Genomic DNA, 26,847 nt, shown 5'->3' on the forward strand with positions numbered 1-26,847 from the left:
TGTGAGATCATAACCTGAGCTGAAGTTGGATGCCTAACCAACTGAGCCACCCAGGTGCCCCATGTCTTGCCTCAATTTTTAATCCCCTTATTTCTTCTGGAGATACTGGATTTCTGTTTGCAGGATATGAGGTCAATAACCAAGCTGTCTCAACCATTTTTATGAATGTACACTTTTACAATTGTGTTGACTCATTCCCACTATTTTTGATTCTTAATATATTCCAACTTTACAACTGTTACAATCCACAAAGAATTTTTAAAATGGTGATTTTAATAAGACTTTCATTCAAATTAATATTGCTACTAAAATAGAATTTAAAATTGACTTTATATGTTTAGGCAGTGCTTCATTTATGAAATGTTATAAAACATTTTTTTCATATCCATTATAAATCCATGGCCCTGTGAAGGAACAGCATTATTTACAGAAAAGTAAGGATTAGATCATTTCAGTGGCTATAATCACACAGCCAGGACTTGCCCTCAGATAAGGGCTGTTGGGACTAAGCCAATGTCTTTTCTACTGTATTGAGATTTATTGAGAATAGAAAAGTGATGACCTTGAAGGGCAATTTGTTTGGTTTTTTGGTTTGGTTTTTGTGCGGGGGGTGGGGGGGAGTGGTGGCATATTTTTGCTTTTCCATACCAAAGGGGAGGCATAGCAGTGAACTGATTTCTCTAGAACGTTGGTGGCCTAACGTTTTGGGGAACGTCCCTCATTTTACTGTATAAACAAGAATCGTGTTATGTTCCAAAGAAATATGTCTTGTGGATATGATGACAGTACAGCTTCTAGGAAGTGGCTGGAGGTGGATCCCTGGAACTAACCTTAGCCCATTCTCTATCTTTGGGGGGCTTAGAAGGCTCTCCTTCCTCCAGGAAGATGTAGTGGTATGAAGAATGTTCAGGAGGTGGTTTGGTGGGCATGGTGTGAATTGGTTTCAGTGCCCCCACCCCAATCCCTTGGCAAGGTGCATTTGTGCAAGGCATTGGTATAAGTGACAGACCTGTGGACGGACAGAAGTCTTTCGGTCTCTCTGACATGAGAACGGGGGCCCATGCTGTATGAGTCAGCATCTAGATATTGCCTACAAATTCCTGACCATAAACAAATGGTTTTGCTTCAAATGCGTGAACCCTACAGCTTTCCTCTTCATTCTAAGATCTCTGTCCTTGGAAACGGTTGCAACTTCTTCATAAGAATATGACTTCCAATAAAACTGCCACGTCAGAAGTCTGCACGGCCAGAATCCACTCATGATTCTTGCCTTCCTTTTATCCTTCACTATCTGGTTCCCTACTGTGTGCCATGTGATACAGGAGTGAAATGAACAGATGTAGCCCTTGTCCTCCCGGGTTCGCATCTGGTGGAGAAATAGAAAAACAATTACAGTTCAGTGTCACTACCGTAATGACAGAGGTTAGTCCAGAGTGTTATGGGAGTACACAGGAGGGGTATCTACCCCAAACTCTGGAGTCCAGGGAAGTCTTCTCAGAATAAATTCCATCTAAACTGACACTAAAGAATAATTAGGAATTTTCTGGGCAAAGAAGTGTGTGTGTTGGGGTGGAAGTGGTAGGGGGTTCAGGGAGGTGGGAATAGCCTGAAAGGGTAGTCAGAAATGAGAGAACACTGTCTGTAAGATTTGGAGGCAAGAAGGCCTAGCCTCTTGGAAAAGTTGTGTCCATATGGAGCCCATCCTTCTAGTGTGTTCTTACTTCCTGAGTTTCCCTTTTACTCCCCATTGTTCTTGGACTTATCCATAGATCCCAATTCCAATCTTTATCTTTAGGCGCTGACCCTATCCAACCACAGCAGAAAGAAATACACCATTGGAGAAACTGTGAACCTGATGTCTGTGGATGCCCAGAAGCTCATGGATGTGACCAGCTTCATCCATTTGCTGTGGTCAAATATTCTACAGATTACTTTATCTATCTCCTTCCTATGGGCAGAGCTGGGACCCTCAGTCTTAGCAGGTGTTGGGGTGATGGTACTTCTAATCCCAATTAATGGGATACTTGCCGCCAAGAGTAGAGCTGTTCAGGTAAAGAAACCGAGTCACCCTGGGGAGATCTCTACACCCTCTTCAAAGTCTAAAGTCTTTTGCTTACTCTAACTCTTGGGCATTTGGGCAGGCAATGCTAATGGAAGACTTTCCACCATCCCAAATGACTGTGGCTTTCTCTGGATTCCCTTCTCATCTTTTGAGCACTGTTAAGGTTTATATACTCCATCTTCGTTCATGTTAGATGGCAGAGCCTGATTGGAGAGGGGAGAGCTTCCCAGGGACCCAGCACATAACTCTCCCACCCTGCTCTGCTGGACTGTTCTTCAAGTAGTGATTATTGGCCCTGCTTCTCTGTCATAGCAATACAAACTAATCATGCAGAGCAGACACATGAGTGACCCAGACATTACGCCTAAATCCTGGCAGTCATCCCTGCTCCTACCAGGCGGCGGGGCTCCATGCTGATAGTCCTTTGCTCTGCCGGAAGTCATAGGTTGGGTGGGTGGACTCAATGGTGTACATGATCTATTCATGCATTCACTTTGCATTCCTTTAGTCCCAAATAATTACTTTTAAAAGATTTTCTGTACATACTATTCTGGGAATATGGCAGCAAATTAGACAAAGCTCTTGCTCTTATGGAGCTTACTTACATTCTATTTGCAGTGGAGAATCAGGCCATAAACAGAAGTGAAGAAGAAAACTATCAGGTCATGATAGTACTATGAAGAAAATTAAACAGGGTGATATGAGAGCAAGTGAATGGGTGGTGGTTTTAGATTATGGGGTCAGGAAAAGCCTCTGTGAGGAGGGTACATGTGAACTGGGCTCTGAATAGCATGAGCCTGACTGTGCAGGAGGAAGCCTTGGGAAGAACAGCCTGGGAAGAGGCGCAGGCAGGCAAAGCCTGTGGGGGCAGAAGTGAACTGGGTGTAGTTAAGGATCAGAAAGCAGATGGGTGTGGCGGGAGCAGCCTGAGCAGAGCAGGGAGGGATGCATCCCATCACCAGGCACCCATGTGACAGCCACAAGTGCCATCACTAGGACCTAGCATCTGCAGCAACTCTGGACCCTCTTACGAGGAAGTGTGTTTTGTTTGACTTTTTCCTGGCAGGTAAAAAATATGAAGAATAAAGACAAACGTTTAAAGATCATGAATGAAATTCTCAGTGGGATCAAGGTGAGAAGCCGAGTACAGGTGGCCCCGGGTGTAAAATGCCAGCAGCAGAGGGTTCTTGGCCTTCAAAAGGCCTGGCAGGGCTTGCGGGTCCCCCCCACTTCTGGGCCTGTGGTGTGTCCCAGGACTCCCAACCCCTGTTAGCAGGTCTCCTGCTTCTCCTCCCAGTGGGCTCAGGCCCTCCTTCAAAACTTCATTTCTCTTTATTTACCCTAAATGGTTGCTTTTCTTCTCATGTTTTACTGTCGAAATTGTCAAACGTGCACAGAAGTGGAGTAAATGATGTGATGAACCCCCATGGACTTCTCACCTAGGTCTAGCAATTATCAGCATGATCTAGTTTCATCTATGTACCCACTTCATGCTCTGCTAGATTTTTTTTTAAGTTTATTTATTTTGAGAGAGAGTGAGCACGAGAGAGCAGGGGAGGGGCAGAGAGTGAGAGAGAGAGAATCCCAAGCAGGCTCTGCATTGTCAGCAAGGAGCCTGATGTGGGGTTCCAATTCATGAACTACAAGATCATGACCTGAGCCGGAATCAAGAGTTGGATGCTTAACCGACTGAGCCACCTAGGCACCCCTCTGCTAGATTATTTTTAAAGCAAATCCCAGATGTAGTGTCTTGTATTTCACATAAATACTTTGTGTTTCTAAAAGACTTTTTTTTTTTTTAACATAACCACAATACTATTATCCCACCTTAAAAAAAAATTAGTCATTTTTGGTACCATTAAATTTCCCCAGTTGCCTCAGATGTCATTTGTTTGCTGTTAATTAGTTGGAATAAGGATCCAAAAAATCCACACATGGCATTTAGTTGCTACTGCTTTTAATCTATAATTGACTCTTCCCCCCCCCCCTTTTCTTTTTATCTTTGTCATGTTGGAGAAACTGCGTTGTCTTATTTCCTATATTTCTTATAAATTAGTAATCAGATCTAGAGGCTTGATTAGATAGGGGATATTTTTGTTTTGATTTTTGGTGGAGGTAGGGAGGACAGATACTTTCAGGCAGTACCATGTGCTTCCAAACACCAGCAATGGTGAGTGTTCGGGGGTCCAGCTGATTCACCCCTTATTAGGTTTCCTGCCACTCTTTCCCCCAGAGCAGTGATTTGTGGCTCTGGCAGCACATTTTGACCCCCAGGAAGTTTGACCCCCAGGAAGTTTGACTCTCAGTGAGGCTTGGGCCCTAATTCAAACCATTTAAATTAGACTCTCTGGGGTTGAGGCCTAGGCATACATAGGTTTTAAAATCTCCCCCAAGTGATTCTAATATGCAGCCAAGTTTGAAAACTGTCCTAGAAGTTCTTGCAGCTGCTGATCATTGCCTTGATCTATTATATCATTAGGAGTTGCAAAAGAGTGAAATTTGAATTCTATTATTCCTTTAGCATCGATTAGCTAGTTGGTTACACTAAAATAAAGTTTGTGCAGGACAGGCAGGAAAAATGCTGGTTTTTTTCCCCTCTTTTGGCCAGCTTTCAAAATAACGCATTTCTTCCTGCAAAGCTTACCAGAAAGTTAATTTTTAATATATGTGTTGTTTTGAATTCAAGGATTTAAACATCACCCTAAACTTTTTGAAAATGAAGCAGAGGCCTCTTTTAACTCTCTGATATTTCTCTACGCAGAATTCTGATATGCCTTTTTGCTAAATGTGGCAAAATGAAAAGGTAGCCCTGGCCCTGAGTCTCCTTTCTAATGCTTGCTAGCTTGGTAACTTTGGGCAAGCTACCTGGTATCTTCTGCCTCTTTCCTCTTCACTAAAACTGACACAATAATTCTGCAAAAGTAGGGGACTCTCCTTGGTTTTCACAGAACTTTCTGGGCTTAGCATTGAAAGCCCCATGTCCTGGGCAACCTCTTAGTTCCAGGCAAACTGGGACCATTGATCACACTAAGGTTGTTATAAGGATTAAGTAAGATCATGTGTTTAAAACGTTCTGTACAGGGACGCCTGGGTGGCTCAGTTGGTTGAGCGTCCCATGTTGGCTCAGGTCATGATCTTGTGGTTGACAAGATCTCTGTGCTGACAGAGCCTGGAGCCTGCTTTGGATTCTGTGTCTCTCCTCTCTGCCCCTCCCCCACTCATGTTCTCTGTCTCAGAAATAAAGATTAAAAAAATTAAAATGTTCTGTACATAGTAGGTTTCTGACAAATGCAACCTACCTTTCTATAATCATACTTTATAATCTGGATTTCTACCCACCCCCCCACTCCCCTATTTTGGAGAACCTATCCTAAAACCTGGGTAGATGAGATCTGTCTGGTGTCCTTTGGGGGCAACAGTGTGAGCTGTGCTGTTTTCTACCCTATTAGATCCTGAAGTATTTTGCCTGGGAACCTTCATTCAAAAAGCAAGTCCATGAACTTCGGAAGAAAGAGCTCAAGAACCTGCTGACCTTCGGTCAGATTCAGACTATAATGACATTTCTCTTACAATTAAGTCCAGTCCTGGTGAGTGACAGGAGTCAATGGACTGGGTCAGCTTCCTGAAGAGGAAGGTCTGTTCTCAGCAGACTGCCCAGTGCCTCTAGGCCTAACCCCGAAATCCTGGAAAATCTATCCCCCTCCTCAACTTCCCAAAGTTGCTATTCCTACCTGGTGCCCCCAACTCTAATTTCACCCTTGTGTACAATTTGGTCATCCGGCAGCCCAGAGTAAGTTTCCAGGATATTCAGCATGAATGTGGTAATCAGGAATGGTTTGCATAGGAGAGCTTCTTGTCTTCTTGAGGAGGCTGTGTGGGTCTAGAGAGGGGAGGAACACCAATATAGGAGCCCGGAGACCCGAACTCTGGTCCCAGTAATACAATTAATTGACTGTGACCTCGGGCAAAATATTTCCTGTGTAACACAAGAAGGTTGAAATAATGATCCCTAAGGCTCCTTCAACTCTGATATACTGTGTTCCTGAAACTTAGCATAAGTGTTTGAACCCTTTTTAGAAATGAATTGCTCATGACCTTGCTTTTCCAGGTGTCTGTGATCACATTTGCAGTTTACGTTCTGGTGAATAGCAATAATGTTTTGGATGCAGAAAAGGCCTTCACCTCCATCACCCTCTTCAATATCCTGCGTTTCCCCCTGGGTATGTTTCCGATGGTAATCACCTCCATGTTACAGGTGGGTAGAAGCCCTCACTGCTAACTGATTATCTCTGGTTAAAAGGCTTACATCCCAAAGTGACTGCCCTATCATATCTTACTTCTCGCTTCTGCTGGTGAACTTTCAATTAGATTTGTTTGGTCTCTGGAGACCAAGTTTGATCTTAATAAAATCACAAGCTCTCTGAGCCCTAGTTTATCTGACTCTAAAATGAGGATAATCATACCAATCTTCTCTACCTCCCAGGGAGACAGTGCCTGTGAAAGCATTTAGTGAGATTATGATGATTAGCTGATACCTGGACCATTTCTAAGCCCTTTTCCCAGCCCAATTTCCCCCACATTTTACCAAGGCTCTGGGGGTATTTATATAGCATTAGGGAAATGCAGCATACGTGGAAAGAGAAGACCCTCTCTGCATGAAGCCATGTGGTGGTGGAACTGAATACAGCTCTCAAGCTTCAAGCTGTCAGAAAGTGAGTTTGGAGTTCAAGAGGATTCGGATGGGCCAGAGGGAGTGTCTGGTTCCTGAAAAATGAGCACAGTCACTGAGATGGACCAGGTACCAGACCTCAGGATATTCACAGGGCAGGTGGTAGGCTAGTGAGGTAATCAGAAAGATAGAGTATGGTGATGTGCCCTTACACTAAGGATGGCATGTTTTAGACCGCTCAGGCCATAGGAAGGATGGGTTTCAGACCGCACTACCCTGGAGGGGGTTAGGAAAGACTGACAGATTTGGCTGATAAAGAAACAGTATGCTCTTTCTAGACTCCAATAGCTTAGTACATAAATTGCAAGAGCAAGATCAGCAAAGGTATCTGCTCCCTGCCTTCCCTATCTCGCGGGGTGACTGTGAAACAAAAGGGGCCAGATGCTAATGTAACACGGGCAGTGAGGCACTCTGTTTCTGAGGGGTGGATCCATGCAACAGCTGAGTGGTTTTGTAGCCTACAACTGCACTCAAAGGAAAGGCAAGACAGAAAGTCCACTCTTTCATCAGAACCCAGGTGGTAATGAGAAACGATCTCTCTGACAGGCTTCCTGAAAACAGGCAAGTGAGAAAGGTCCTTGTAAAAGCTCCTAGGATCTCTCCCCAGTTCTCATGTTTCAGGAGACCACAGGGTGTTCTGCCAATGCTTAGGTCAGCTGCAGTTTAAACTTGGCCTGTGTGGAGTTTTCTAAGGTCACTGTGGTGCCATGGCCAATTCCTGTATAAAGGGTCCCAGTAGTGGCTCAGTTAGGACACTGGGCAGGACCAAGGCATAGACTCCATTAAAGAAGAGCACACCAGGGGCCCAGTTACCAAAAGCAGATAGAAATTAGGATTTTGTCTTAGAAGAAGGCAGAAGACAGTTTCTGGAACTGGGTCCAAAGATTGAAGAGATGGCAATTGAGTTGACCCCAGCACCACAAGTTTTCTAAGGGGCTGAAACAGCATCTTAATTTCCCTCTGTGCAGAGAGGGATGTCTTCCAGGGCTGAAATGTGGCTGAGTCTATGGGGGTGTCCAGAGGTTCCAGATGTAGCAAATGGTAAACCACCGACAAGAGGCCTGGCAGGTTGACTCTCTGCTTCCACATCTAGGGCTGATGACAAAGTCAAAATCCTCTCCCTGCTCGTGCTTGTCGTTGGATTTTTTTATTCTTGAGATCCTTTGTGTCCCCCTCTAGGCCAGCGTTTCTACAGAACGGCTAGAAAAGTACTTGGGAGGGGATGACTTGGACACATCCGCCATTCGACATGAGTACAATTTTGGTAATGAATTTGGAAGTTGCTTCCCCAACTTATTCACAGTGCTGGCACCAGAACTTTGACATAGGAGGGCTTAGGGGCAGCAAACTGATTGAAAGGGAGAGCTAAGGGATTTACTTTGAACCTACATTTGCATAACAAGCTTACTATTTTTACTTAAGTGACGTTTTCATTTAGAATAGGTTGCTTAGCCAGATGGCTAAACCATAGTCTGAGGATAAGCAGGGAATCCTGCAAAAGATCTAGAAAAGAGAAGTCAAGATGGAGCCAAGCATGGGAACTTGGGGAAAGTAGGCTGGAGTGAAAGAACATTTGCAAGGTCTGAAGATCTAAGGATTGGGGGGCAGACACAGCCAGAGGGACCTGTGGACCTGGAATCCAGGGAGTGACCAGGTTTGTATATAGAGGTAGAATTTTTACCAGGGCATGAGGCAACAGAGGGCATGAGAATGTGCCCAGAGGCAGACATTGCAGAGGTGTCTGCAGGTCAGGAATCTGGCTAACAGGCTTGGGAATTCAACCAGAACCGCTTTTGTTTGCAGGCCACTTTTGGTCTCACCAGGGGAACTTTCCTCTGCCTCCTGTTAATGTAGGAGCCAGCACCTGATAGGTGATCTTGGGATCTGCTGAAGGAGGGACGCAGGAGGGCTGAGAAGGGGCAGACAGACACATGAGGACCTACATCTGACTAAAAGAGAGGGCCTTTTTCTCAACAGACAAAGCTGTGCAGTTTTCAGAGGCCTCCTTTACCTGGGACCGGGATCTGGAAGCTACAATTCGAGAGTGAGTTGCCTCCTGTCCAGCCTGCTGTTCTTTAGGCTTCTCCTTGCCAGTCCTGTTACTGGAAAATTCCAACCACTAGGGCACGTGAAATATGGACAATGTGCATACATTCCGTTAGATTTCAGTGCAGGCTGAAACCCTGGGGAGACCAGCGGACAGCAAAACTCCCGAGCCTCTTTCCCCAGAAGTGCACCTGCCACCAGGCTGTCTTACTGTGGGACTGTGGGCTCCAGCTAAGAACCCAGGAAGACCTTTGTTCTCCAGATTGTGGATGGAGGTAGTGCAGCAAGTGGCCTAGGTCTCTGGGTATGATAAAGGATACACACCAAAGCCTGAAACCAATTTAAGTTCGTTTGTTCATTTAAGAACAGTAATCAAGAATATGGCTTCTTTCCCCAAAGTGGACAACGGGAGCTGCCTCTACAAAGATTAAACTTGAGATCTGGAGTTTTACATCTAACTAACCCATTCCTACCTCCCACCTCCTCTGCCCTAAGCCAACCCTTTCTTGCCACACTGCTGCTTGGCTAGTAGTTCCTCTTCTGCAGTTTTGCTTTCCTTGGTTTCGGTTACCTGCAGTCAACCTCTGTGTGGAAGCAGATGATCCTCCTCCTGACGAATGGTCATGTCAATAGTAGCCTAATGTAGGTCACAGTGCTCCCATCATTCACCTCCCTTCATCTCTCCACGTAGGCATTGTATCATCTTGCATCATCAGAAGGGTGAGTGCAGGACAGTCAATGAGAGTTAAGACCCCATTCACATATCTTTCATTACAGTTTATTGTTATAATTGTTCTATTTTACTAGTTATTGTTGTTAACCTCTTACTGGGCCTAATTTATAAATTGAACTTTACCGTAGGTATGTCTGGATAGGAGAACACATGGTCTATACAGGGTCAGATAGACAGTATATACCCAACTCCACTGAACGTAGCACACATAATATACCAGGAAGCCTGAGCAGGCCACATCTTTGTTCCCAACCCAGCACACCTTATCTTCTCCCTGTTACACCTGGGTCTTCCCACACTTCTATTCCTACAGCCTTTCATATAGATTCTAGAGCTTGCCCCAGGATGCTATCAGGCCAGAAGCCCCTCCTCTGGACCTTCCCAACCTGAAAGCCTCCCTTTGCAGAGAAAAGGCTGGACACAGCTCCCATTTTGTACTGAACTTCTTTTAGACTTACACTAGCAAAGGGCAGTTTCAGAAAGACTGTGAACAAATTCCTGATGTTCTTAATGTACTAGGGACTCAAAAACAGGGTGGGCACAGAGTTTCGAGGAGCCCTGCCCAGTGTGTGTCCCTCTGTAGTTAGACACAGCCAAATCTCCAGGAGAGGGGAAGGTGTTCTGTGCTTCCAGCAAGTGTTCCATTGAATGGCTATTCTCATTAAATAGCCAAGTTTGGGAAACCCTGATCTATTCCAACCCTATTAGTTCATAAATGAGAGTCCAGAGGAAGTGACTTTCCAAGATCGTATAGTTCAGCAGTGGCAAAGATGAGACTTGAACTCAGGTCTCTAAGCTCCCATTAAGTTCTTGTTCAATGGTACCGTGTTGGTGCTAAGAGAATTTTTCCAGTTGAAACCTACATTTGGCACAAACAGCTTATAGACAGTTGGATAAGTTAGGGCTCATTCTCTAGCCCTTTTGAGCTTATAAAAAACGTATTAAAGAAGCACTTCAGAGTCTTCTACATCCAAGACAAATTTTCCAATCTTGAGGGAAAATCTAATACGAGACTTCTTATGAATGGTCTGAGAAGTGGCCTGAACTACTCTTGAAAAACACCCCTCACCTCCTTTAAATACACTTCTCTTGAGGTGCCTGGGTGACTCAGTCAGTAAAGCATCTGACTCTTGATTTCAGCATAGGTCATGGTCACACAATTCATGGGACTGAGCCCTGCACCGGGCTTGGTCCTGACAGTGCAGAGCCTGCTTGGGATTCTCTCTTACTCTCTTTCTGCCCCTTCCCCATGCTTGCTCACTCACTTTCTCTTAAAATAGACACTTAAAAACCAAATACACTTCTTTCTTTTCAGTGTGAACCTGGACATTATGCCAGGCCAATTGGTGGCTGTGGTGGGCACTGTGGGCTCTGGGAAGTCTTCCTTGATGTCAGCCATGCTGGGAGAAATGGAAAATGTCCACGGGCACATCACCATCAAGGTGAGAGGGGATGCTAAGGAAGAGAGTTCTGACCTTGAGATGTGGGCCACTGAGCACTGCTTTCTCATTTTGGAGAATGCACTGAGGACTAGAATCTGATGACCACTGTTGTTGTTTTGCTGTAGATGCGGTCTTGGAGACGTTAGATAGACTTGTAAAGTGTAGATTCTTTGCCCCACCCCACACATATAATCAGACTCTGGGGATAGATTCTAAAAATCTGCATGTTTAATGAGGTGCTATGCATACTAAAGTTTGAAAACTGTTTAACAGAGATCTCTTCCTTCAAAGTATAGGCAATTCTGCTACATCTAGGTTTCTAAAAGCATCATTAAAAACTTATATACCTGCGGCAACTGGGTGGCTCAGTTGGTTAAGTGTCCAATGCTTGATTTCAGCTCAGGTCATGATTTCAGTTTGTGGGCTCGAAGCCTGAGTTGGGTTCTCTGTGACAGTGTGGAGCCTGCTTAGGGTTCTCTCTCCCCCTCTCTCTGCCCCTTCCCACGTGTATGTGCTTGTGTGCTCTCGCTCTCTCTCTCTCTCTCTCTCTCTCTCTCAAAAATAATAATTAAAAAAAACTGACATAACTTTGTAACTGGCGTACCAACAAAACCAATAACAATTAAAACAGCAGCACTGTAAAATCTCCACTGGCAATTACACTGAGCATCACATGTAGCTTTAGACTCCCGATTTCCTCTTCCTCCTCTGAGAGTTTGGTCTTTGACTTCACTTGCTCAAAAATTTGATACGGGGTGTAGACATCATTGTCAATTATATATTTTTTAACCCAGAAGAAATCTTTTCATAGCATCTCCATGAGCACTCTCAGCTTCCCCAGAGAGTTCAATTTAGAGGAACTTATAAGTACTTGGAATCACTTAACCAGCCACTGCTTACACCAAAAAAACCCCGCGTGTCTGTAGATTTTTTAGGTTTTTTTCCTTAAGATCTTCATATATTGCTAACTATTTCTTTTTAATTATGGGAAAGCTTGCCCCTGACTGCTTGACACTGAGATGCTCAGAAAATTAAAAACTGCTTCTTCCACATTATACTGACCTTATTCCCTGATTTACCAATCCCTCATGAGCCAATTTACATTAAATAATATGAGATATAACCGAGCAGATGCTACTGATTTAACTGTTTCCTAACTTCTTCTTTTTGTTCACTTGGAACATTTCTTTATTTAGTCCTTTAGAAGTCAATTTTGAATTAAAAAAATTTTTTTAAATGTTTATTTTTGAGAGAGAGAGAAACAGAGCACTAGTGGGGGAGGGGCAGAGAGAAAGGAAGACACAGAATCCAAAGCAGGCTCCAGGCTCTGAGCTGTCAGCACAGAGCCAACACAGGGCTCAAACTCACCAACTGCAAGATTGTGACCTGAGCCGAAGTTGGACACTTAACTGATTGAGCCACCCAGGTGCCCCTAGAAGTCAATTTTGAATTGGCGTGTCACTTTGCCCCCATAGATACCATGGAAACTGGGATACACAGGCTAAAAGAAGATTATTTTAAAATTACCTCTAAACATAATTCTCTTTTATAAAAGTGTGTGTGTGTGTGTGTGCATACACACACACACACACACACACACACACACACACACATATATTTCTCCTTTAAACTGACACAAAACTGAGTGTCTTCTAAATTATTTTGTAAAAATGGCATTTTCGTTTCAAATGACTAACACTCAAAGAAGTTCACATTGGAAATTTGTGGTGATGATTTAACATTAATATTTAAATTGGTTCTAGCCTCAAATCAAGTTTTGACTTCTGTTTAACTTTTTAAATAATAAAAGCTTATCATACTTCCTTTTTTGTTATCATAAATTACTATTTATTTTTTTAATATAATTTTTTCAAAAAAATTTTGAGTATAGTTGGCACACGATGTTATGTTAGTTTCAGGTGTATGAGAAAGCTTTTTCTTGCCAACTCAACACTGAGTTCATTCTTAAACACAGGGCTTTGTCAGGCTTCCTCTCTGGACATGATCTGCTTCATGCATCAGCCTGGCACCCTCGTTCAAATCTCTTGGTTCTTCCTAAAATCTCTATACCATCACCCCTGTGTTAGCCCTCTGGTGGTCTTAGGGTTTGAGTCAATCCCAGTGAGTTTCCTGTTCTAGAAGCAGCATGTGTTTCTTCCTCTAATTTTCAGGATCATGGCTAGAAAGCGATAGTGAAATAGAGAGTAGGGAGAAGTATTTAAATGGTGAACAGGATATTGAATGTTTCTCCCTGGCTGGTGCAATAAATACAAGCACATTTATACATATCAGATGCTCAGTCAGCCTGACATTCATTTTTTAAAATCTAAGTTCTGTTTTTCCTTCCCCATGCTGCCACTCCCTCCTTCAGCCCTGCATTTCTGGAGGTATAACTGTCCCGTGGTCTGGTCCTTCCCATCTAGGGCACTATAGCCTATGTCCCACAGCAATCCTGGATCCAGAATGGCACCTTAAAGGACAACATCCTTTTTGGATCTGAGTTGGATGAAAAGAAATACCAGCAGGTTCTGGAGGCCTGTGCCCTCCTCCCAGACTTGGAAGTGCTGCCCGGAGGAGACCTGGCCGAGATTGGAGAGAAGGTACTTGGGACACCAAGGGACCTTGAAGGGTGAAGAAATAGTAGTGGGTGGGGGGGGTGGCAGGGAGCAAGGACGGTGAAGAAGTACATGGGAGTAAAAGAGCTGACCAATTTTGGTAGTCAGCTTGGAACAAATACCAGAAAACACAAGGGACACCTGGCCGGCTCAGTTGTATAAGCATCCAACTTCAGCTCAGGTCATGATCTCCTGGTTCATGAGATCAAGCCCTGCATCAGGCTCTGTGCTGACGGCTCAGATCCTGATGCCCGTTTGGGATTCTGTGTCTCCTCTCTCTCTCTGCCCCTCCCCCACTCACACTTTGTATCTCTCTCTCAAAAATAAATAAAAACATTAAAAAATTAATTTAATTTTTTTTTTAATTTTTTTAATGTTTATTCATTTTTTGAGAGAGAGACACACACACAGCATGAGTGGAGAAGGGGCAGAGAGAGGGAGACACAGAATCCGAAGCAAGCACCAGGCTCTGAATTGACAGCACAGAGCCCAATGCGGGGCTTGAACCCACAAACCGTGAGATCATGACCTGAGCCGAAGTCGGACACTTAACTGACTGAGCCACCCAGGCGCCCCACCAAAAAAAATTTTTTTAAAGAAAGCTGATGAGGCTAGGACCAGAGAGGGTAACTAACCAGAGCCTGGCCCAAGGATGACCTCTCAGGTAGAGGAGCAGACGCAGGACCAGAGCTTAGGTGTCCTGACTCGACTTCTGGATGCTAGTGAGGCCTGGAGAAAGTTTCTACTACTCTGCTTCAAATACTTAGAAATTTAGTGTGACTTTCTCAGGTTATTAAATGCCTTTTTAAAAAATACATTGTTAACGACCGTATTGTATCCATTATATGGTTAGAGTGTAATTGATTTAGAAATTCTCCATGCCTACATATTTAGGATGTTTTCAACCTTCTTTCCTATTACTAACAATGAATAGATCAGTCTTTGAGGGACAAGAATCTTCAGCTACTAGAAGATTAATGAAGATACAGCTCTAGAATGATTTTGTTCACTATTTCAAATACACTTATTAAGTAATTACTATGTACCACACAGCATTTTAAGCGCTGGAGTTACAACCATGAATAAAATAGGGACAATCTGCACTGGTGCAGCTCCACATTCCCATGGGGCAGGAAACAAAAATAATAAGTAAATCCTCTCATAGAAAATGGTAATTTTGGCATACGTTTCATCATTGGGCCTGAAGTAATTTATTTGAATCAAAGTTATTGATTTGTACAGAGGAACTTAGAAGGTTTTAAATCCCTTGATACCTTATTGAAGTAAATCTCTTCCTTTCCCCTCCATAATAGTCTCTGTGAAGGTGGAACTATGGAGTAGTGCTTAATAGAAATTATTTTCTTCTTCAGGGTATAAATCTCAGTGGGGGTCAGAAGCAGCGGATTAGCCTGGCCAGAGCTACCTATCAAAATTCAGACATCTATGTTCTGGATGACCCCCTGTCAGCCGTGGATGCTCATGTGGGAAAACATATTTTCAATAAGGTCTTGGGTCCCAATGGCCTATTGAAAGGCAAGGTGAGAAATTACTTAAAGCAATGAAGACATTGGGGTAGGGATTGGGGACACATCTCCTAGGACTGCTGCTGTCCTGAAGCATGTATTTACCTCCCCTACCCCCCAACATACCACCAAGGCTGCTGAGGAGATACAGTGTCAGACTGGTCTTTCAGGAGATGACCCATGACAGCTCCCATCTTGAGGTCATAGCTTATGCTAGAACTGGCTAATTTGAACCTTATTCTGTGGCTCCAATGACATTGATCCTCCTAGGATGATTGGTTGTGATGGAAAGCACTCTGAGATCTGTGGTATAACAAGATTATAGTTGGTCTTTGCCCCCAGTTCCTGACACAGAGCTCCAAACACTTGGAATTTCCTGAGTAATACTAGGAGTGTTTTTTGTTCATAAGCCTAGAAAGAGACTTAGGGTGCAGCCCTTAGATAGCCTCAGGATTGGACTGTTCAAGAGAAAGCCCAAGTGGGACACCTGGGTGGCTCAATCAGTTAAGCGTCTGACTTTGGCTCAGGTTATAATCTCATAGCCCATGAGTTCGAGCCCTGCATCAGTCTCTCTGCTGTCAGTGCAGAGCCTACTTCAGATCCTCTGTGCTCCTCTCTCTTTCTGCTCCTCCCCACCATGCTCGCTGGTGAGTGCTCTCTCTCTCTCTCCCATAAACAAACAAACAAACAAACAAACTTTAAAAAAGAGAGTGAGAAAGCCCAAGTGATGGGTGGGTTGGAACTTTCAGGCCTCTGGGGAGGGAAGCAAGGGCTGAAGATTGGATTATAAAAATTTGTGAGCAGTGGGATCCAGAGGGCTTCTGGGTTGGTGAACACATTAAGGTGCTGAGAGGGAGGCTGTGGGCATGGAAGCTCCACAGGTGAGTCCCACACCCCCACAGCCTGCCCTCTGCATTTCTTCTGTTGACTGTTCTTGAGTTGTATTCTTTATGAGAAACCAACAAACAAGTAAAGTGTGTTCTGGAGATCGATGAGCCATTCTAATAAATTACTGATCATGAGAAAGGGGCTTTATGGCTAGTTGGTTGGAAGTAAGGGTGGCCCAAGTCATGCAAATTGCCTCTGAAGTCGGTCAGTCTCATAGGACCAAGCCCTTCAGCTGTGGGGTTTGTGCTAATTCTAGGTAGTCAGTGTCAGAATTGAATTGCTGAACACCTAGCTGGTGTCGGAGAATTGGTTGGAGTCAGAAAACATCCCAGAGGACCCAATAACTCACCTTGCTGGTGGGACATAGGTCATCCCACAGGTTTTAGAGCTCTGCTCTGAAAAGGCACTTTCCTGGAACCCTTGCAGGATGTGGGAATGTGGGGATAAAATAGAACTAACATTTTTTTGTGTATTCATGATGCCCCAGGCCTGTGCTAAGCACTTTGATTGTGATGCCTTATTCGACTTTCACAATGCCCCCATGAGAGAGTACAGATAAAGTGGCCAGAGCAAGTCACTAGAGCTAGTGGTAGGTGAAGGCTAGACTTTCCTTACCATGGGCAAGTTAGCCCATTTGCCCTGACACAGTGGGCTGAATGGGGGAGGGGCTGGCAGAGCCCTTTGTGGGTTTGAATGTGTCCCTCACCAACAGCAAGTGTACAATGAGGGCTGACAGTAACATCTCCCTCAGTATTGGGCAGTAAAACTCCATCTGTGTGTGGCCTGTTCCCTTCAAGACTTCTTGATTGCTGCTAGTCAGGGTAGGTGGGCTGCCGTCCCACTGAGGCCCTTTGCTTCTCTTGGATCAGTAAGTCAACAGGAACTCACTCTCCCTTCTATTTCTGGTTCTGTCTCCTGTCCGAATGGCCTTTGGCTCCATTCATTCATGAACTATATACCACCCTGTGCCTGGTTTGTTGCAAAGACTGGGCGTGCACAGATGAAAAGGTCTGTCCTTGCTCTCAAGTTCAGTTGGTTAGCTGGTTAGTGGAAGGGGAAATTAGCTAGTTATTTCCTTAGTTTAGGATGCATCTGTTATATTGATAGGCTTGGATCTCAAGTGACATTCCTAAGCTCTCAGGAAGCTGGAAGAATGTGTGTAGGGCAAACCTTGCTGTCACTACAGGCAAATAACACTATATCCACAAGGACCAGAGTCTCCCCTTACACATAGGGTCTGGTGTTAGGATGAGGCACTGGGAAGGAAAGAAAAAAGTAAAAGAGGTCAAGTGTTCAGGGCTACGTTTTGAAACAGAGCCCTAAAATGAATTTAAATGACTGTTTTTTCCTTCCCTCCCACCCCCAGAGCAAGCCAAAGAAGGCAGACATTCTGGGTAGTTGGAAGTTAGCTACTCATAGTTGGCAGGAAGAAGTTACTTCCTTTCCTTTTTAAGAGCAAGCCAAGGATGGTGGTGGACAGAGGGGCTCACAGAAGGAAGGTGGTGGCACCACTTACTGTTGTTTTTTTCAGACTCGACTCTTGATTACACATAGCATTCGCTTTCTTCCCCAAGTGGATGAGATTGTGGTTCTGGGGAATGGCACCATCCTGGAGAAGGGATCCTACAGCACTCTGCTGGCCAAGAAAGGATTGTTTGCTAAGATTCTGAAGACATCCACAAAACAGATGGGTCTTGAAGGAGAGGCCACAGGTATGTAAGGAGGACTGGAACAGGATAAAGCTTGGGTATGGGAAGGGTAGAAGTGATAAACTGATACTGACTGCCTGAACTATGCAGTATCCAGTGAGTTCAATTTGGAAGTGAACTATCCAGAGATCCAAAATCTATTCTTTCTGTATTTTATGTCTCTGTAAAGAAACACAGACACAGAAATTCTGTGCCTGAGCCAAACTGGGGGCTCATCCTGCTCAGCTCGTCTCCACCATGCAATCGAAGAACACTCTTTAGAAGGGTATGACTGAAAATTTGGGGTGATTAGTCCCTGTGGAAGAAAGACTAGTAGCATCAGGCACCCCCTTTTAAGGATGCTGTACTTCTGTTGACTCAAATCACACATCCCACCCCACCTACCCTAAATCTGCTAAAACCACTTCCTGGACAGCTTCATAGACTGGTACTAATAGTGTACTGAAACATTCTTGATAAGGCCTAACAAAGGGCATCTTGACTAATATACCACAAACCACTGGGTGTTTTGAACCAGGAAGAATCGTGGCAGTTTCATAGTCTCACAGTACACCACAGGAATAGCCCCTAATACCACCACCATTGGGGTCATCGATTAGCTCTAGTCAGCAATGGAGCCCTGATCCCTGAGGACCCTCCCAAGAATCTGCCAGTAGTAGTCCTGCACGTAGTTCTGGATATCTGCTTTGGGTAGCAGTCACCAGCAGTAGGTCAAGCCTTAGAAAGCAAGATCTGAAGGGTGCATTCCACAAGTCAGTCAGAAAAAGAGGTAGTTACAGAGCCTGCAAGTGAGAACTCATTCAGGCCTTGAGGTCAGGACACATGATGGTTCAAACCCACCCCAGGGAGCACGAGAGATGGAAAGAAAAGCCTGAACCATAAAGTCTGTGAGTATTAAGTCTTTAGACATGGTTTTCTTTTGTTCTTTGAACATATTTATAATAGTTGATTTAAAGTCTTTCTCTGGTAAGCCCAATGCCTGTGCTTCCCTAGGTACAGTTTCTGTTGACTGCTTTTTTTCCTGTGTATGGTCCCATGCTTTCTTCCTTTGCGTGTCTCACAATTTTTTGTTGAAAACTGCTCAGGGCAGGATAGGGTAGGAGTGATAAACTGTCAAGTGTTGGAGGGATAGGACAGGAGCAAAGAACAGGATGATATGGGTGACAGGGTTGGGAGCTATCCCAGGAGACTGGGGCAGGGGCACTGGGAACCAGCAGAAAGGAAGAAGTCGGAACTTTTCATTAGCCTTTACGTGCTCCAGGCACTGGCCTGGAGAAAGCAAAAATCACCTGCCTGGGCAGTGAAGGCCCCAAGCCAAAGGTCAGTGTCAGATGCTTTTTTCCCTTAATTTATCGCTCAACTACATCAACATGAGGTGCCTGGGTAGTTTTCTTGTGCTAAGTCCAGACTTTTTTTTTGCCGCAATCTGAGTTTCATGGATTCTGCCATGATCTGAGTTTCCAGATGGCCCCTTTGAAGAATCCTATCCTCTATGTAAAGGTCAGTTTGTAAAACAGCTCATCAAGCCTTTGTCAATCAAGGTAAACATTAAGTAATTATTTCTGAGCAATGCCTGGCATGCTGTTGTTGTTGGCAAGGGGTAGACCATGACATGGTAGAATGAAGGGAAAGGCAGGAGGGCAAGGGTGACCTGTGTCAATATTGGCTTGGTTTATTATTTTCTTTCTTTCTTTTTTAAGTATTTTATTTATTTTTGAGAGAGACAGAGTGTGAGCAGGGGAGGGGCAGAGAGAGGGGGAGACACAGAATCCGAAGCAGGCTCCAGGTTCTGAGCTGTCAGCACAGAGTCTGACATGGGGCTCAAACCCATGAACAGTGAGATCATGACCTGAGCCGAAGTCAGTTGCTTCACCAACTAAGCCACCCAGGTGCAACCCCCCCTTTTTAAAAATTGTATACTCTTTTCTTAATTAGCTGCCATAACAAAACACTACAAACTGGCTCAAACAACAGACATTTATTGTCTCATGGTTCTGGACGCTAGAAGTCCAAAATCAATCCATAGGATTGGTTCCTTCCGAAGGCGACAGGGGAAGAACATGTTCCAGGACTCTCTCCTAGCTTCTGGGGGTTTGTTGACAATCTTTGGCATTTTTGGTTTGAAGACCCATCACATCAATCTCTGCCTTCATCCTCACATGCTATTCTCCCTTGTGTGCATCAATTCCAAGTTTCCCCTTTTTATAAAAACATCAGACCTAATGCATTAGGGGCTTATCCCACTCCAGTCTGACCTCATCTTAACTAATTACATCTACAATGATCCTATTACCAAATAAAGTCACATTCTGAGGTAGTGGAGGTTAGGATTTCAACGTATGGATTTGGTGGGGGACACAAGTCACTCTATAATGTCTGTTCTCTGGCATCCCCAAATTCACATCTTTTTTGTGTCCAAAATACATTCACACCATCCCAGCATCCCCAATGTGTTAATCATTCCAGTATCTCCTCTAAGTCCAAAATCTCCTCCAAATGTCAATTTGAAGTCCCAAATTTTATCCTCTCCTCACTCAAATCAGTTGTGGGTGAGACCCAGAGTCTTGGGCCAAAACTCCTCTCCATCTGACAAGCTATAAAACCAGACAGGTTATCTGCTTCAATGGCAAGACCAGCATTAGGATAGACATTCCCATTCCAAAAAGGAAAGATGGTCATGAATCCCAAGTAAATCCCAAATCTAACAGGGTCAATTCCACCAGATTTTAAGGTTTGATGATAGTCTTCTTTGGTCTGATGCTATCTGTTCTTTAGGCTCAACCTGGGATGGTGGTTCCACCCTCTGGAACTGAGGGGTAGTCAACCCCAGGGTCATTTTTCCCTTTTCTTGAAGGATAACACATGTTCACGGCTGGATAGTTCTATTGGTACGTTTTCTGCGTGTAGAATCCTAGAAGTCTGACCATATTCCTTCATTTAGTCCTGCCTCTGTCCCCTACAGTCCAAGCTGGCAGCTTTTGTGCTAAAATGGTTGATTGGATTAAGTCACACACTTAATCTCTTTAGTAAATCTGCTGTTGGGTCTTTCTAATGGATTTTTTCATTTTAGTTACTGTACTTTTCTAGAATTTCTATTTTTTTCTTAATTTGATCTTTTTTGATCTCTATTTGATAAAAACTCATTTTCATACTTTAGATCTTTAGACATGGTTTTCTTTTGTTATTTGAACATATTTATAATAGTTGATTTAAAGTTTTTCTCTGGTAAGCCCAATGCCTGTGCTTCTCTAGGTACAGTTTCTGTTGACTGCTTTTTTTCCTGTGTATGGTCTCATGCTTTCTTCCTTTGCGTGTCTCACAATTTTTTGTTGAAAACTGGTCACTTTAAATAATACAACTCTGGAAATAAGATTTTTCCTCTGCCAGGGTTTGTTGTTCCTTCTGTTGAATTTCCTTAACTAATTCTTACTAAATCTGCATTCTTTGTCGTGTGTGGCCAATGAAGTCTCTGCTTGGGTGGTCAGCTAATGATTAGAGATTTCTTTAAGGACCTGGAACCAATAAGTCACTCAGCCTTTTCTGAGAGGCTTTGTGTGTGGGGGGGGGGCAGGGGGGGGGGGAGGGCGTGTCCTTAACACTCCAGTAGGCAATTTACAATTCTGCTTCACCTTTTGTTTCTTGCTTGCCCAGAGTAGCCAGAGGTGAGAGTAGGGCCTTCTCCAGTCTCTCTGGAGCATGTGTGCAGCCCTGCCCATGTGTATGGGATTCTAGATTGCCAGGGGTATATTAAAGATATCAAAGCTCCCTAAGGATATCTTATTCCCCAGCTTTTCCTTTTAAGTTTTTGTTTAGCTACTTATTTGCCCCAACTGTTATCACCATCTCAGGCAGCTGTGATGTTACACAATTGTTGCCGATTGCTGACTCCAAGTCAGGTCCAACAAAGACAAGCCCTGTGCATGGGGTTTTCTAGGGAACTGCCAGACAGGTCAAATAATGATGGTTCTCTAGGGGTTGAAATCGGTAACCAAAGGGTTAGTGGGACTTAGTAAGCACAACTACAACTCTTTACCCAGGCCTTTTTCATTTGCCCTTAAATTTTCTTGACTCTACTTTGTGGAGGCAAATGTGAAGCTTGCCCTCCTGTCTTTTTGGCATCCTCTCAAACCCTTTCCTTGCTTTATACTCAATGGCTCAGTGATTGTCTTTGCTGCATGTTGGGCAGACAGACTTGAGTTCAGTTACAGGATGAGGCTTTGGGAGAATTTTGAACACTTTCTGTTCCCTCCAGCAGCCAGGAGGCTGCTGCTATTTGTGGTTACCATGTTTGTGAGGCTATTAGTATTCTAGGCTACAGCAGATCTGAGGAGAGAGGATTGGGGGTAAATTAAACTGTCACAAAGCTTATTGTTCTTACTGGGATTTAGCCATTTTTCTTAAATAAATGTTCCTTGGATTGTTGCAAGCCTTTGGTTAATTGCAGAGTTAGGAAAAAAGTTTAACAATATTTTGCCAGTATTCTCACTGCTTTATGGAGTTATCAATTTCCAGAGGTCTTTACCATTGCCACTGATGTCCAGGCTGTTTTACATTTTATTTATTTTATTTTCAATTTTAAAAATGTATTCTTTATTTGCAGCATATGTTTTTAAAGTGTTTTAAATTCACAAAAGTTTGTAAAGTTATTTGAATTTCAAGAAGAGCATTTTTTTTTTTAACGTTTATTTATTTTTGAGACAGAGAGAGACAGAGCATGAACAGGGGAGGGTCAGAGAGAGGGAGACACAGAATCTGAAACAGGCTCCAGGCTCTGAGCTGTCAGCACAGAGCCCGATGCAGGGCTCAAACTCACAGACCTCGAGATCATGACCTGAGCTGAAGTCGGCCGCTTAACCGACTGAGCCACCCAGGTGCCCCAAGAAGAGCATTTTTAATTTATACTCCCCTTTCTAGTAAATTCTGGGAATTAGGACTCCTCTGCTTATCTACTATAACCTTAAAAGTTCTTTCTTTGCTGCAAAAGAACTGAGAAGCTTCTGGGAATATTTTTCTCCTTTTTACCATTTTCTCTTCCACTAGAACATTAACTCATCTCTCCTTTATCCTTGTATTTCTCAGCTATTAGAGATACTAATAAGTAATAGTTCTGAAGCAAAATATTCCAGCCTATGTATACATTTGTGGTCTCTTGCTAAAGGGCCAGCTAGATCAGAAAGAACTCTTCCTTGTTCATAGAATTCAGACAGCTCTATGTCGCCACCTCCCTAACCTTTGATGTGTCTCCTAGTCAATGAGGACAGTGAAGAAGATGACTGTGGGCTGATGCCCAGTGTGGAGGAAATCCCTGAGGAGGTGGCCTCCTTGACCATGAGAAGAGAGAACAGCCTTCATCGAACACTTAGTCACAGGTTGGTCATCTATTCAGCTGGCAGCCCTTGTCATCACTTCCATATTTCCATCTGATCATTCTCTTTTTCTCTGTGGGCTTGTCCTGAGGGAGTAGACACCGGGGACACTCCCAGCTCTTCCTTTGTTTCTTTGTATGGAGAGCAGGGGCGGGGTGGGGTGTTTCCCTATGGCCATGTGTTCTGAAATGCACTTTGATGTTAGCAGAGCGACTATGACATCTGTTTGCAACAAGACCCCCCGGATGCATCTGTGCGTCCTCAAGAATGCTTTCCTCCTCTCTTTCTCAGTTCTAGGTCCAGTAGCAGGCACCGGAAATCCCTAAAAAACTCTTTGAAAACTCGGAATGTGAATACCCTGAAGGAGGAGGAAGAACTAGTGAAAGGACAAAAACTAATTAAGAAGGAATTCATACAAACTGAAAAGGTGAAGGCCACAATAAAAAGTACAATTTGAGGTGATCTAAGGCTTGGGATCTGAACATTTTAAAGTTTGGTGACTTGAATACATATCTACAGGCGGGATATGTCTTATGTGCTTTGCAAATCTTCAGCTTCATCATTGAAATGTTAGTAGAGGCTTTGGGCTTTCTATCAAATCCTATTTCCAAGAATGACAGGTTTCCTGTGAACATCCTCATACCACATTGCATAAGTAATTCCATTCTGATATGTGGAGGGAACAACAAAACTGCTTTGAGATGCAATTCTTGGAGCCAGAAAACACTAAGTCGATCTGAGAGCACACAATTCAAATTAATAAAACTTAAAAACAAGGTCTTAAGTTTAAGGTCTTAATTTAAATCCAAATTACTAAAAACAAGCTCCAAGGTCTGCAGTATACCCTCCATCCCACTCTGTTGTGTCTGTGTTGTTGTTCTCCCACTCTATTTTGATATCTTTCTCTCTTAATTGTATCTAGAAGATCATTAATAATGTGATATTATTTACCCCACATTGTATTTCAGCATCCATTAGTATCCTGGCCTAATGCAGAAATTGTGACCACAGATTACCAAATTTTGCTACCTGCTATCCACTTTTCCAGGGGACTCCACTCCCCCTTGTGATTGGTATTCTAGGTAACTACTCACCAAAAGCCGTTAGGATTTCTAATACTGAGGGTGGGTGCTTTTCAGGTGAAGCTGTCCATCTACCTGAAATACCTGCGAGCCATGGGATTGTGTTTGATATTCTTCATCATCATTGCCTATGTGATCAATGCTGTGGCTTATATTGGATCCAACCTCTGGCTCAGTGCTTGGACCAATGACTCTAAAACCTATAATGGCACTAACTATCCAGCCTCACAGAGGGACCTGAGAGTTGGTGTCTATGGAGCTCTGGGATTGGTACAAGGTACGTCTGATGGCTATACCAGCCATCTCTTACAGAATCTGCCTGGTCTGTGTACTTTGTCTAGACTCAGGGAAGAAATTGCCATCGTGTCCTTGGCACAGGTCTTCAGGGATCCCTGTGCATAGTACTGACTAAACTGGTTCCATTTTTAGGTGTGTTTGTGCTCCTAGGAAATCTTTGCAGTGCCCGTGCTTCCACTCACGCGTCAAACATCCTTCACAAGCAACTGCTAACCAATATCCTTCGAGCACCCATGAGTTTTTTTGACACAACACCCACAGGCCGGATTGTGAACAGGTTCGCTGGTGTAAGTATCTAAAGGGCTGTACGATGTTGTGTTTTAGGATCTTTCCACTGTGAACAGGGAAAGAATTCTCCTATCCCCCTAGGCAACAGTATACAGTTATAGTTCTTTTGTCCACTTAGCATGCAAATGTTTATTGAGCACCTTGTGTGAGGTCCCAAGGATCCTGGGGATATAGAGATGAAAAGCTCTGGCCCTTTAAGAGCTCACCATCTAGTGAGGGAGACAGTCAAGGAAATAAAGGAGTATGACAGGACACAATAAAACCAATAACAACATGTGTATATAGTGCTGTTCTGGGAGTACAAAACAGTGACAGAGCAAAGAGGTACTAGCTCATCCTGGTGACAAAGCGGGAAATGTCAGAAAATGTGAGACTTAAGTCATAAAAGGAACTTAGCCAGGGAGATATGGTGGGGGGAGGGGGGTTGGCAGTAGAAGAAAAATGAGAGGGATTATCCTGCAGAGGGAAAAACACATGTAAAACACAATCACTGGCTATGATGGTCCATAAAAGAGAAAACAGAATAACCCTTTGCTTGGTCTCTGCTCCATTCCTATTCTATCTTTGATACTTTAAGATAAGTAAATGAAGTCTGGATTATGGAAAAGAGCCACCTATAATTTTAATAAAGTTCTAAAACATTATTTCCATGTACTGCAGATCCGGGAACGCTTAGCATTCATTTATTCAACGGTATTTATCAAGCAGCTGGTATGAGCCAAGGACTGTATGAGGCGCTGGAATGCTTAATAAATGATAAGATCATAGATGGCTGTCTTCCAAGAGCCAAACCCAACCCATGATTCTTCATGCATTTGAGATGGAGATTTTAGGAACAGAGGCAGAAATCAAGTAATTCTAATAGTCGACTGTCATCAGCACGCTTTTAGTCTTCTTGTTTGTAGAAAAGGGAGCACATTTTTCACACTGTCTGAGTAGCTTTAGACCCTTATCTTTTTGGCCTCAGAACAGACACAAAGGCCAGCCCACAGCTAAGTTCTGGGACATCGTAGCTGCTTTAAAACTGGACAAGTTGACTGGTCTCCATTTATCACTTTCCTCTGGGACAAATATGGTGAGCATGATGTCATTGGAGACAACTTCAGTGGGTTTTCTGCTCTTTAATAAAACCTAAAAAAACATACTATTTTATGTTAGGTTGTTAGGTTAGTTATGTTAGTTATGTTAGTTTTTTAGTTATTTTATTCATTTTATTTTATTTTTAATGTTTATTTTTGAGAGAGAGAGAGACAGAGTGCGACCAGAGGAGGTGCAGAGAGGGAGGGAGACACAGAATCCAAAGAAGGCTCCAGGCTCTGACCTGATGTGGGGTTGAACCCATGAGCCGTGAGATCATGACCCGAGCTGAAGTTGGACGCTTAACTGACTGAGCCACCCAGGTGCCCCTATTTTATTTTATTTCATTTTAAAACAGGCTCCATGCCAAATGTGGGGCTTGAACTCACAACCCTGAGATCAAGAGTCCCATGCTCTACTGACTGAACCAGCCAGATGCCCCAAAGAGCATGCAATTTTATTTTATTTTAAAAAAATTTTAACACTTATTTTTGAGAGACAGAGGCAGAGCATGAGCAGGGGAGGGGCAGAGAGACAGGGAGACACAGAATCTGAAGCAGGCTCCAGGCTCCAAGCTGTCAGCACAGAGCGCGATGCAGGGCTCAAACTCGTGAACTGCGAGATCATGACCTGAGCTGAAGTCAGATGCTTAACCAACTGAGCCATCTAGACACCCTGGGCATGCAATTTTAAATGGGGAGATTTCTCACAGGAATTTTGCAAAGATTGCACACTCTTTTCTGATGTTGTAATATATATTTATTACATGGAATATATGGGTGTGTGTGTGTATATATATATATATATATATATATATATATATATATATATATGGAATATATAAAACATGGAATGCTTGGGGGCGCCTGGGTGGCTCAGTCGGTTAAGCGGCCGACTTCAGCTCAGGTCACGATCTCGCGGTCCGTGAGTTCGAGCCCCGCGTCGGGCTCTGGGCTGATGGCTCAGAGCCTGGAGCCAGCTTCCAATTCT

The 26,847-nt window shown here is 43.7% G+C and overlaps 1 protein-coding gene across 8 annotated transcripts in view; it reads left to right on the forward strand.

Annotated features, from left to right (window-relative positions):
* The window catches only part of ABCC2 (ATP binding cassette subfamily C member 2), a 72,037-nt gene that overhangs the window by 25,675 nt on the left and 19,515 nt on the right, over positions 1-26,847 (forward strand). For 7 of the 8 annotated variants that reach the window (XM_019459106.2, XM_053909825.1, XM_019459105.2 and 4 more), the window contains 14 exons: positions 1,796-2,050; positions 3,129-3,194; positions 5,512-5,649; positions 6,171-6,317; positions 7,971-8,055; positions 8,769-8,835; positions 10,886-11,012; positions 13,436-13,612; positions 14,998-15,165; positions 17,570-17,750; positions 22,996-23,116; positions 23,405-23,540; positions 24,253-24,472; positions 24,625-24,779. In XM_019459106.2, coding sequence (XP_019314651.2) covers positions 1,796-2,050; positions 3,129-3,194; positions 5,512-5,649; positions 6,171-6,317; positions 7,971-8,055; positions 8,769-8,835; positions 10,886-11,012; positions 13,436-13,612; positions 14,998-15,165; positions 17,570-17,750; positions 22,996-23,116; positions 23,405-23,540; positions 24,253-24,472; positions 24,625-24,779 — 2,043 coding nt within the window. The remainder of the gene's footprint in view (positions 1-1,795; positions 2,051-3,128; positions 3,195-5,511; positions 5,650-6,170; positions 6,318-7,970; positions 8,056-8,768; positions 8,836-10,885; positions 11,013-13,435; positions 13,613-14,997; positions 15,166-17,569; positions 17,751-22,995; positions 23,117-23,404; positions 23,541-24,252; positions 24,473-24,624; positions 24,780-26,847) is intronic. The other variant, XM_019459107.2, reaches the window with a different exon arrangement.

Source organism: Panthera pardus, unplaced genomic scaffold (genome assembly GCF_024362965.1).
Source record: "Panthera pardus isolate Hobbes unplaced genomic scaffold, ASM2436296v1 HiC_scaffold_22, whole genome shotgun sequence".
Classification (NCBI taxonomy): Eukaryota; Metazoa; Chordata; class Mammalia; order Carnivora; family Felidae; genus Panthera; species Panthera pardus.